General features: G+C 47.0%; 1 protein-coding gene across 9 annotated transcripts in view; it reads left to right on the forward strand.

The window, feature by feature from the left end:
* Window positions 1–13,193, forward strand: part of MAP2K4 (mitogen-activated protein kinase kinase 4) — a 187,177-nt gene that overhangs the window by 137,560 nt on the left and 36,424 nt on the right. For all 9 annotated transcript variants that reach the window (XM_030534445.1, XM_030534448.1, XM_030534446.1 and 6 more), the window contains 2 exons: window positions 926–977; window positions 6,176–6,303. In XM_030534445.1, the coding sequence (XP_030390305.1) occupies window positions 926–977; window positions 6,176–6,303 (180 nt within the window). The remainder of the gene's footprint in view (window positions 1–925; window positions 978–6,175; window positions 6,304–13,193) is intronic.

Genomic DNA, 13,193 nt, shown 5'->3' on the forward strand with positions numbered 1-13,193 from the left:
TCCTGGGACATTATAATTGGTTGAGGAAAATACAATTCTATGACTTGTCTAAAGAATAGTTTCTGATTGGCTTAGCCAAGAGGCATAGGTTGTTCAAGACTGACTGTTCTGGAATTACTGGCTGACTGTTGGCAGCTGCTGGGATAAGTGCCTTTCTTCTCCCTCTCCCTCTTGGTCAGTGACACAGGCTTTCTTCCTTTCCTGTTGTTTTAAAATTTTTCTGCAGTTTATCTGAGTTTATTTTCTTTTTGTTTATGTAACAGGCTGAACAGCTTTTGCTTTTATTGGCTGTTCTACGGCCTCTCTCACTTTGTGTTATATTAAAACCCACCCCACCTTATTTTCTCTAAAACACATGTTCTGTTACTAATATTTAATACCTATATTTCAAACAACCTACGTGCATAACATTCTTTTCTAAAAATGCATGTTCTCTTTCTAATATTTAATGCCTCTTTTTCAAAAAAAAATACATGCAATATACAAAAAGACCTATTAACATATTTACATCTTAACACTTTATTCCTCTGTTTACTAAACTTTATTTAAAATGTGTAAAAAGCCTATTTTTTTCTTAAAATCTTTACAATGGCTGTAAATGCACACACATAGGCAGTCCTAATGCTCCCCATAAAAATTCAAAATGGGCACTATTGCAAAAATGTATATGTCCAAAAATGAGATTGGAGAGTGGGTGTGGAAAAGGCGTGTGGAGACCTGTCAAAATTTATATGATGATGACAGATATAGAGGTCTTTACTTTACATTGTTTCCCTTCAGACACTCAAGGTTCCTGTTTATTGTTGTGGCTCATATTGTTTAATATTTATTGTTCTGGCTCATGTTGCCCAAATAGTTTAATAGTCAGAGGAATCTCATTGCAGTATCTTATTTTTCATCCATAAAATCTCCTCTTTTCTCCTAGACTGTGAAAGCACTAAACCACTTAAAAGAAAACTTGAAAATCATTCACAGAGGTAAGTTTGTAGGTTTCTCTTCTGCAAAGAAATTATCAGTTATTTTCCCTCTTATCTACAAAAAATTAATTTCACAGAATTTCATGGTTAGTCCATATTTTAAGTAAAAGTATCATTGTGAATTATAATTAAAATTAGTTTTATAAATATATCAAATCAATACTTTAAATCCATAATATTTTGTTTGTGAAGGTTTCAGTCATTTTTCCATTCTCCCTTAACATCTGAAGTGTGTAAATGCAGATAATGAGAACATACATCTATACAGAACCATAGTGTTTTACAAATTATATGATACTAATCTGTCATCCACGAACTTGCTGAGGGTGCAATCCATCCCATCATCCAGATCATTAATAAAGATGTTGAACAAAACCTGCCCCAGGACCAACCCCAGGGGCACTCCACTTGATACCAGCTGCCAACTAGATATCGAGCCAGATATCACTACCCGTTGAGCCAGATGATCTTGCCAGCTTTCTATCCACCTTATAGTCCATTCATCCAATCCATACTTTTTTAACTTGCTGGCAAGAATACTGTAGGAGACCACATCAAAAGCTTTTCTAAAGTCAAGGACTGCTTTCCCCATGTCCGAAGAGCCAGTTATCTCATCACAGAAGGCAATCAGGTTGGTCAGGCATGACTTGCCCTTGATGAATCCAAGTTGACTGTTCCTGATCACCTTCCTCTCCTCCAAGTACTTCAAAATGGATTCTTTTGAGGACGTGCTCCATGATTTTTCTGGGGACTGAAGTGAGGCTCACCAGTCTGTAGTTCCCCTGATTCTCTTTCTTCCCTTTTTAAAAGATGGTCTCTATGTTTGCCTTTTTTCAGTTGTCCAGGACCTCCCCCAATTGCTGCAAGTTTTCAAAGATAATGGCCAATGGCTCCACAATCACATCAGCCAACTCCCTCGGTACCCTCGGATGAATTAGATCTGGACCCATGGACTTGTGCATGTCCAGCTTTTCTAAATAGTCCTTAACCTGTCCTTTCACCACTAAGGGCTGCTCACCTCCTCCCCATACTGTGCTGCCCAGTGCAGCAGTTTGGGAACTGACTTTGTCTTTGAAGACCGAGGCAAAAAAAGCATTGAGTCCTTCAGCTTCTTCCACATCATCTGTCACTAGGTTGCCTCCCTCATTCATTAAGGGTCCAACACTTTTCCTGACCTTCTTCTTGTTGCAAACATACCTTTAAAAATTCTTGTTGTTATCCTTCACATGCCTTCTAGCTGCAACTCCAACTGTGCTTTGGCCTTCTTGATTACACTCCTGCATGCTCGAGTAATATTTTTATACTCCTCCCTAGTCATCTGTCCAAGTTTCCACTTTTTGTAAGCTTTCTTTTTGTATGTAAGCTCACCAAAGATTTCACTGTTAAGCCCAGCTGGTCACCTGCTATATTTATTATTCTTTCTGCACATCGGGATAGTTTGTTCCTGTGCCCTCAGTAAGGCTTCTTTAAAATACAGCCAGCTCTCGTGGATTCATTTCCCCCTCATATTAGCCTCCCTGAGGATCCTGCCTGTCAGTCCATGAGGGAGTCAAAGTCTGCTTTTCTGAAGTCCAGGGTCCATATTCTGCTGCTGTCCTTTCTTCCTTTTGTCAGGATCCCAAACTCGACCATCTCATGGTCACTGCTGCTCAGGTTGCCACCCACTTCTACTTTCCCTTCCAGTTCTTCCCTGTTTATGAGCAGCAGGTCAAGAGGAGCACGGCCCCTTGTTGGTTTCTCCAACACTTACACCAGGAAGTTGTCCCCAGAAACTTCCTGGATTGTCTGTACACTGCTTTATTGCTTTCCCAGCACATGTTAGGATGATTGAAGTTCCACATGAGAACCAAGGCCTGTGATCTGGAAACTTCTGTTACTTGTCCAAAGAAAGCCTTGTCTACCTCATCCTCCTGGTCTGGTGGTCTGTAGCAGACGCCCACCACGACATCACCCTTGTTGCTCTCACCTCTAAACTTAGCCCAAAGACTCTCAACAGGCTTTTCTCCAGTTTCATGCTGGAGCTCTCAGCAATCATACTGCTCTCTTATAGACAGTGCAACTCCTCCACCTTTTCTCCCCCACCTGTCCTTCCTGAACAGTTTATACCCATTCATGACAGTGCTCCAGTCATGTGAGATATCCCACCAAGTCTCTGTTATTCCAGTCACATCATAGTTACTTGACTGTCCCAGGGTTTCCAATTCTTACTGCTTGTTTCCCAGGCTTCTTGCGTTCGTGTACAGGCACCTAAGATAACTAGCCAATTGTCCTGCTTTCTCAGAATGGATCAGGAGGCCTCTCTCTGTTGCACCCTCCTCCTTGTGTTTCCACCCGGTATCCCACTTCATCACTTACCTGTGGGCTTAGGTCACCACCCCCCGGCAAACCTAGTTTAAAGCGCTCCTCGCTAGGATAACAAGCCTGCCTGCGAAGATGCTCTTCCCTCTCTTCATTAGGTGGATCCCATCTCTTCCTAGCAATCCTTCTTCCTGGAACAACATCTTATGGTCGAAGAATCCAAAGCCCTCCCTCCGACACCACCTGCGCAACCATGCATTTACCTCCACAATTCAATGGTCCCTACCTGGCCCTTTTCCTTAAACAGGGAGGATGGACGAGAACATGACTTATTCCTCAAACTTCTTTATCCTTCTTCTCAGAACCACATAGTCTGCAGTAACCCACTCAAGGCCATTCTTGGCAGTATAATTGGTGCCCACGTGGAGAAGTAGGAAGGGGTAGCGGTCTGAGGGCTTGATCAGTCTCGGCAGACATTCCCATCACATCTTGAATTCTAGCTTCAGGCACGCAGCACACTTCTCAAGTCTCTTGTTCTGGACGGCAGATGGATGACTCCATGCCCCTTAGGAGGGAGTCCTGACCACCACCACGAATCTTCCCCTCTTGGGAGTGGAGGTTGTGCAACACCAATCGCAAGGACAATACATCACATGCCTTCTGGTTGGTGGGGTCTCCTTCTGATCCCTTCCCTCAGATGATTCTTCCAAACCATTCTCCACCGTAGTACCTGTGCAGAGAGCCTAAAAATGGTTTCTTACCACTATCTGCATTGGGGATACATGGGTTTTCCTTTTTCTTCTTCTGGAGGTCACATGCTACCAGTTTTCTTCACTGTTCTGCACTGCCCTCTCTGATTCTTCAGCATGCTGTGCCTGCAGAACCAAATGCAAACTTCTATCCAGAAAGTCTTCATTTTCTCTTATGCAATGCAAGGTTGTACTTGGGTCTCTAGTCCTTTAACTTTCCCCTCCAATATGGAGACCAGCTTGCACTTCGTACAGATGAAGTTGCTTCTGTTCTCTGGGAGAAAGACAAACATGGTACATCCATGGTACATGCAGGTCACAACAGCTGATCGCTCACTATCCATATTATCTTCCTTCTAAGAGCCTATGCGATGTTGTATTTACTGCTCACAGAAGCCTGAAAGCCAAAAAAACTCTGTGGGAACTCCCCCCCGACAAACTCCCTCTGTTTGCCTGTCCTCTGTTTGCTGCCTAATATTGTCCTAGTATTGTGTAGCAAAACCAGCCTCTGAGTGGGGTTCATAGTGTTGACCTTACTTGGTTACTGCGGTAAAAACGTCCTGCACCTTTTTCCCAGTAGGAATTTACAGTGAGATAGTGTGTTAGTTGACTGAGTGACTCGAGGCCCTACTCTCAATTTGATGGCATTTTTCAGCATGTTTGTTTGTCTGTCTGAAACACAGGTGACCCATCTGTAAGCAACAAATGTTTTCGGTTTCACAATGCCAGAGATGTTTGTAACTGCATTGCAGAATTGCATTGGGGAAGCTGTAGCTGGCACACAAGAAAACAGACCCTTCCCCAAGGAGTTTAAACGCTAGTTGAGACCCAGCTGGAAGAGTCCAGATTCACAGTGCACACCAGGGGCTGTGTAGGGATCTCACAGAGGTCACTGTTGCGAGGAGTGAGCTCTGGGGAGGGATGTGAAGTAGTGGGAGGTCCTGTTACACATGGGAAGAGGGGAAACTGTTCCACTCCGAAGGGGAGGCATGGGAGGCAGCGTGCAGGTGATGTGGAGAAGGCTACAAAGGAGGATGTTGTGAGGAGGCTGGGACAGAGAGAGGAGAGCAGGAGAAGGTGCAGGCTGCAGGGGAACTGTTTAAGGCCTTGCAGAGAAGGAGAAGCGTGACTTTGATGCAGGAGGTGCGGGGAGGGCAGTGCAGAGAGCCGAAGAAGTGAGTGACCTGAGCAGAGTAACAGGGTAGGAAGGGGATTTGAGCAGCCCTTTGGCTGGGCTGAGGGAGCGTGAAGCCATGGAGAAAGTGTCTGTGGGAGTCCAGGGGAGAGATGACCACGGTACAGAGCAGGATTTTAGCGTGGGAGAGGGGCAGGGATGGAGAACAATGGTAGCCTGGGTACGTGGGGGAGTAAAAGGCAAAATGGAAGTAGCAAGTCTTGGGAAAGGCAGGGACCAAGTGGGGATGGGAAGGGATCAGGGCAGCAGGACTGCTGCTCATTGTGGATACACCTACACTGGAGTTGGACGTGTAATTTCCGGCTTGATTAGACATACACACACTAGCTTTGAATGAGCTGATGCAGTAAAAATAGAAGTGTAGTCACTGCGGTATGGGCATGTGCCGCCACGGCTACATTGCTGTTTTAGTGCACAAGCTTGATCAAAGCTGGCAGGGTATGTCTGTCTGAGCTGGCAGTCACAGCCCCAGCTGCCGTGAGACCCCCTCTCTGGGCGTGTACTGGTCAGCCTATGTTCGCTGTGAAGCGTGCAGCCCTCTTGTACACATGCTGTAAAAAACCCAGGATGTGGCCTGCCACAACCTTAGCTGCCACTAAACAGGTTTTTTTTTGCTAATTAAGAGCCAAACACGGTGATTAATGAGGCGTCTTCAGAAGGAACTTCAGAACCAAGACAGTCTCTGTATCTCCTCCTACTTTCCCAGCCACCGATCCCAACATAAACTGCCAGACATCTCTGTGATGGGCTATGAGATAGTGATAGCTACTGCGTTTGGGAAATATGTGATGACATCACCATTGAACATAAATGTTAAAGAGGCAGAGTTGACACTGAGCGTTCAACCTTGGCTCTGATTTTCTGATGTCTGTGTCTGTCACTGCACAGCCATCTGGCTGTTGATATCGAGATCTCCAGGCACGACTTACCTGTTTCTCTCTTTCTTTCACTCACAGACATCAAACCTTCCAATATTCTTCTGGACAGAAATGGGAATATTAAACTCTGTGACTTTGGCATTAGTGGACAACTTGTGGACTCCATTGCAAAAACAAGAGATGCTGGGTGCAGACCATACATGGCAGTAAGTGGGATCTGACAGTGTTGTCAAGGGGGCTGGGATGGGCACGGGATATGGAGCTTTTTGCCTTCTAGCTCAGGCTAAAGTGAAGCCCAGCTCAGTAGTGATTCCCACCCATTGGCTGAGTTGTGCCTCAGCTGAGTTCCCCAGGGGCGGGCATCCACATACCAAAAATAACAATTGCAAATCTACAACGATCTGTCTTGCTGACAGCCTCAACAGGGACGCCAAGGACAAAACAGGCCACAGAGATTGGGCTCCCTTCCGACCATGAAGGTGAGACTCAAACCACATTCGCCGGGGGTCTGAGCAGCGCTTACACTGCTGCTGTCTGGGCTGTTGTTGTTCTGGGACAAAGCGAGAACGTCATGCTCCAGCATCTTCGACCAGGACCAAATTTGCATGTGAAAATAAATAGCATGGCAGAGAGAAGGAAACTCATCAGGAAGTGTTTTTGTGTCATGTCATAATTAATACAAAGCAAAATCTTTCATAAATATTGTGATTGAGTCAAACAGCCAAATTTCCAAATCATATCCATAAGATAAAATTCTGGCAACAGCTGAATGGAAATGGCTCCATCTGTGTAGCAGTTTTTGAAGAGTCACTTCATTCCATCTTTGTGATTTTTAAAGCAGTTTGTGGATTTAGGAATATTTTCCATTCCCTGGGCTGCTCTGAAAATCTCAATCCATATTTTTATTTGAGCTATGGACTTGGGGGCTGGTTATGTGTATAGCTATTGCTCTTCTGAGATGAATGTGACAAAGGCCAAGGGTCACACAGAACTTTACCTGGTTGTCTTTAAGCATTTTGAAAAAGCTCTTTCTTTAAATATCTTCTTCTGAGCGAGTCAGAAGGCAAGGATTTACATACAGTAGTGACTGAGGATTACACTGAAAGGAGTTTGCCTCAGCCAATCAGAATGTGGGGCTGTTCCTGATCCAAGTCTGACCATTTATTTACCACCCAACTATTCATCTCCCTTTCCTGCCTATTTATAAATCTCTTGAATGATACCATTGCTAGTATTGATCCCTGCTGTACACGCCATTATTAAACCTGTCCACAGTGATCTTGGCCATCACTGCTACTTTTGATTCCATACTGCATCTTTTCACCACACTGAATCCCCGTGGGCTTCACACTGTGCTTTCTTGCATCCTTAACACTCATTCTTTGTCTAAATTAATTGTGTCCACTTGTACCAGAGGGGTAGCCGTGTTAGTCTGGATCTGTGTCCACTCGTTCATCCTCTTCCACCATCTCCTGGCATTCTGCACAGGTCACTGCTGCCCTCTCATTTTATACCTGGCTAGCTGTTCCATTACTTGTTCTGTAATTATTTTCTCATCTCTTTTTTGTTATGTTGAAGTCAATGGGCTTTTTTACTTTTAAAGGTGGGTACAATGTTAGCATAATCCAGGCCTCCGGTTTGATCACTCTTATTAAAGATAAAAGGCATGTTTGTTGTATCTCTGCTGCCTTTATAACTCATGGATGGCTGGATGGATGCCGTACTCCTTCTCTCTCATGACTAGGTATGTTGGGAAGGATTCACATACACCTCTGTGTTCTCTGTCTAGCTCTCTAGGATCAGGTCAGGACGGAAGTTTCACATTTGCTGACTTTTTAAATGAGACAAAATGATTGACTGTAGTTTGCATTGTTAAGAGCTTTCATGTGGTATATAATTTGGGGGAGTGACCAGCATGCTGGCATTGGATGTGGCATGCTGACACCTTTCTTTGTATTCTCTTGGTTCAATGACTGTTTGCTGGGGGAAAGGGGATGTGTAATGGAAGCTTCAGGAAACTTCAGAAACATAGCCAATGTTCTGCATGATGGTAGAGGTGGGTTTACAGTCATGCTCCCTAGCCTAGGCAGAGTTCAGGATCTGTGAGTGTTTCTGTGATCAAGCCTGTATTTCAAGGACTTGTAATTGGGAATGGGTGTGCCAGCTCAAATTTCATTCCTTTTTCCTTTTGGAAGGTAATTTAATGTAGAGCAACTGCAAGGCACTAGACTGCATCTCTGGAGACCGATGTCCTATAGATGTCTACTAAGTGGGTACAACAAGGGCCACAGCAATGTAAGCTTTCCCCAGAGGGGCCCTTTCTGGAGGTGGGAAGATGTTAGTTTCCACTTCCTACTCAGTCCTTGGGTTCTCTGCCAGTTGTGGCCATTTTTGTGTTGTGAGCACCTGACCACGGGGAGAGGGAAGGACTGACACAGTCCTATGCATTGGAGCTAGGCCCCTGAAGAGCCAACGGACGTAACAACATTGGATGACTACTGACATTGACTGCCTGTGAGCCAGTGCTTCAGTGAGCAAGACTCCCTGTCCCATTATTCACCAAAGGCACTTGTTTTTTTAAATTAAACTGTAGAGGATTGAGGCTCCAGGGCCGCCCAGAGGATTTCGGGGGCCTGGGGCTGTCGGCAGCAGGTGGCTCCGGTGGACCTGCGGAGGGTCCGCTGGTCCCGCGGCTCCGGTGGAGCATCCGCAGGCACGCCTGCGGGAGGCCCACCGGAGCCGCGGGACCGGCAAGCGGCAGGGCGCTCCCCGCGCGGCGAAATGTCTAGAGCCAGTCCTGTTTGGCGGCGGGAGGCCCTTCCATTCCGGGACCCACTGCTGAAGTGCCCCGAAGACCCGCGGCGGGGGCCCCCCGCTGGCAAATTACCGCTGAAGCGGGACCCGCCGCCAAAGTGCAACCCAGTCTTCGGCGGTAATTCGCCAGCGGGGGGCCCTCGCCGCAGGTCTTCGGGGTACTTCGGTGGCGGGTCCTGGAACGGAAGGGCCCCCTGCTGCCGAATTACCGCCGAAGACCAGTTTGCACTTCGGCGGCAGGTCCCACTTCGGCAGTAATTCGCTGGCAGGGGGGTCCTTCCGCCCCAGAGCAGAAGGATCCCCCCGCCGGCGAAGACTCGGAGCGGAAGAAGCTCCGGGGCCCGGCCCCGCAAGAGTTTTCTGGGCCCCCTGGAGTGAGGGAAGGACCCCGCTCCAGGAGCCCGAAAAACTCTGTTGGAGGCCCCTGCGGAGCCCAGGGCCTGGGGCAAATTGCCCCTCTTGCCCCCCCCCCGGGTGGCCCTGTGAGGCTCTAAGGGCTAGATCCTCCTGTGATGTCAACCAGCCTAATAGGTCCCTTGAAGATAGCAGAGACATGTTGATTTACACCAGCAGAGGATCGGGGTCTGAGTTTCCAGTGCTGAAAAGGATTCTTTGCTTCTGTCTCTTTGGCTTTCCATGTGGCCATTGTATTGAAATGGAAAATATGCTCTTGCCATGAGCAGAAACTTATGTTTTGTTCTCGAAGAAAACCACATAGGAAATGCAAAACAAAGGAACAGTGGGCATCCGAATAGAGGCCCTTGAGGTTGCAGAGTTGAGACTTCATCTAGAGTGGTTCAGTTTGCAACATGTTTCCATGAGTAGTGCATTGAGATGGGCTCAGCTAAGAGCCCGCCATCATCACCAGGCCTCACTCTGCCTTTAGCCCTCAAGCTTCCCAGTGCTGGGTCTCCCTTTCCTCTCCCTTGCTCTCATTTTCTGGTAACCTATCCCCCTTGATATCTGGGGAGATCCCAATGGTGTGTCTCCTCAGATACCTTGAGTGGCTGTGCGAGTTGCTCTGTTTACATTTGCCCAGGAGAGCTCTTTGGCCTCCCCTTCTGGGGTGTTCATTGTCTTTCCCCTTGGAATATTAAAATGAGCCCTATTCTCTTGTCAGTCGCAACAGGGCGCAGGGGTGCCTGGGCCATTCAACCTGGGATAAAAAGGTAAAGGGGCCACAGTCAGTGCTTGGGGAAGAGTATCTGTCTGGGTTAGCTCCCTCTGTGCCCCTCAGGCACCAGTCGCTGCTAGAGGTTGCCCTGGTATGGAGATGCGGGGCCAGCCTAGCCAGCTAATACGTCACCTTCCCCATGGGCCCTGACTCACAGGTGTGGTTGAGGAGTGGCTGCACTACACTATATGTGGTCACTAGGCCATCACTGCCAGATGGTGCAAATTAGAGTAATACCCAGGCAGCTGTAGTCTGCGTGGGCTGAAACTGGAACAGTTTGGCTTTCTGTCGCCCCACTTTGTCCTGCCCTTTCATGAGCTGCCTGGGGGGCTATGGGGAGGGAAGCTGTTCTTTGCTAGTGGCTTCCCTAGGCTCAAGCTCCTATCCTGCTTGCGCTAGGATACCCAGCCTGACGGGGGCAGGCGATGGAGCAACCAGACTTCTTTCCTCCCACCCCAGTGATGCAGCAGGCCTCAAGGAAAGAACAGCAGCTGCTCAGAGCACACTCGGCTCACTCTGGAACTGCTCCTGGGGTTTCAGAGAGAGGCAGCTAGTGAGGCAGTGCCCTATGCTGCTTTTCCTGTTGATTTGTCCCCTTTGAGGACTCTAGGTTAGAGTCTTGAGGGCCACAGGTTCAAAACCCCATTCTTAAAGGAAACAAAGACATGGTTTTCTTAATTCCAGTGAAACAATCCTATAGCAATCCTATATCAAGCATGAATTCTTGACAGACTGATCCAGTCATCACACTTCTGTTGAGAGGCAGGGTTTTTGACACCTAAATTAAGGTGATGGTCTTTTCTTGTTGCAAAGCTATCAAGGTCAGGGGACATGCAAGGGGATAGCTGCACAGCAAAAGATTTTGCAACAGGGGGGCAGGTGTAGCAATGTGAGAGGGGGCGACCTGGATACAAAGCTGATTTTCTGCAGTTGGATGTTGTATCTGTTACTTATCAAATGTCCTTTGCTTTTGCCAACTAGTCTACACTATTAGACACTGCAGTGCAAGACGCATCAGAAATACTTCTGAGAGATAAATGAGACTAGGATTCATTACATCTGTCTGCAGCAACTCTTTTCTCCCCCAACAAGGAAAATCTTCCTGACCATGTGGAAGCTCTGTCACTGCATTCAAATAGCTAACACTCTGGGTATGATAGAGTTCAGCACAAGCACTGAAAGGGGGAATTCCTAAGACTTGTAATAATGCTGCCTCTGTACTGTGCTTCACGTGAATCTCCATGTGCATGTACGTGGGAGAGACTTCATGGTGTCTGAGCTCTGTGATCCATTTGTACAGATGGAGCAGCAGCATTGGCTGCAGCGAGACTCTATATTTGATCTGCAGCAGCTTCACACTCCTGATCTGATGAGCAGGTTCTCCTTGGGCTCAGTTGTTCACTTAACAGAGCAGTCAGGCTGTTTCTTGATTGTACATCATACAGTTAAATCCGCTCAGATGCTTTTGAATTAAATGATTGCTATTTCTCTGACGTTGGGCAGCCAGAAATAACTTTATGATTAAGTAAATGTGTTTTAGCAGGAACTAAGACACGTGCAAATAGCCTCAGGGGGAGACATCCCAGTCAGAGTTTCATGGCATGGTTCCCTGCGTCTGACACAAGCAGCGTAGAGAATAACTCAAGAGATTCCTGAGCTCTGAGCAAACCCTTTCTGTCAAAGGCATGCTGGTGATGTCACTCGCATACTTCAGTGGTTTAGGCTGAGAACATACCTCTGCTTACTCATTCATAAGCTAAAAATGTTGATGAGGTTAGCCCAGCGTGGGACCTCTCCTGTCTAAACTTAGCTCATTACATCACTTGGTGCAGAGCCCACACTGAACAGCTTCCACTGCAGACAGTTAGGTCATGTCTGCACTTCAGTTGCCCCACATCTCTCTTTCTGGGGAAGAAAGCAAGAACGTTCTTTCCATCCTGTACATTTAGACACTTGGCTGTGGAGAAAATTCATACAAAATGAGCAAGAGCTGTGACCAGCCACGTGTGTGAGCGGGCCATTCAGACCAAAGTGCCTTATCACTTAGGGCAAGGTGTGAGCTTTGCAGAGAAAAGACATTTCTCTGTTACTGGGAGTCAGGTGCAGAGTGTTTAAAAATTGGCTCCTAGGAATAGCTACTCTGCAAAGGCAGTGCAAGTCATTAAACAGAGCCTATATTATGATGTGAACAAGAAGTATAGAGTTTTGATATGATTCACATTCCTTTCATGTGAATTATGGCTGGGAGACAACCCAGCAGCATCCACATGATGTAGGCACATGGGTTCATGCAGCTCCAGCTCCCGAACTGGCAGGACAATGACAGAGTCCAGATGAGCTGTTATTCACTGATTCGTAGGCAGTAGGAGGTTACGTCTAAATATTGAGAGCATGGAGTGCATGTTAGTGGGGATATTCACTACATTGAAAGAACTGGTGAAGGTTCCTAAAGGGGAATAATGCCAGATTCAAAACCACAAACAGTGGGACATAAGGAGTTATACCACAGGAACATTGGCATTACACATAGGGCAGGATTAAGGGTACCTGGGCATGACCTTGGTTACTGCAGCTGTCTAGAGTTGGTTTCCTGTCCGAATGAGAGAGCGGGTGTGAGAGAGAGAGAGTGTGTGTGTGTGTGTGTGTGTGTGTGCGCGCACGCGCACAAGAGAGAGAGAGAGGGTGATGGATGTAGATACATACCTTTACGCTGTAGTTCTTGGGTTTGCGGCTTTGAGTTTTTCATTGCTGTCCCTCAGCCACCTGAACTGGTTTCACAAAGTGGCTTTTATCTTTGAATTGGCCTGTCCTTTAAAAAAAATGTTGAAACTAGAGGGAGGCAGAGAGTCAGAGTCAGGGTCAGGACTTGACCGGGATCCTTGAAGGGAGGCTCCTCTCCTGTACAGGTGAGTTTGCCCTGTGCAAGGTCAGTATGCACCTGCTGTGTGTACAAAGAGGGCTGAAGGTAGGCTGGTGCCAAGGAACTGTATGGCTCCACCAAGTAAATTGCATCAACCCAGCAGGCTCCCGAGATGGGCACAAAGCCAACTCTTCCAGCTCTGTGTCACCCCAGTATTCCTGTGGCATAGAGGGCGTTCTGTGGTAGAT

The sequence above is a fragment of the Gopherus evgoodei genome, chromosome 15, assembly GCF_007399415.2.
Source record: "Gopherus evgoodei ecotype Sinaloan lineage chromosome 15, rGopEvg1_v1.p, whole genome shotgun sequence".
NCBI lineage: Eukaryota > Metazoa > Chordata > Testudines > Testudinidae > Gopherus > Gopherus evgoodei.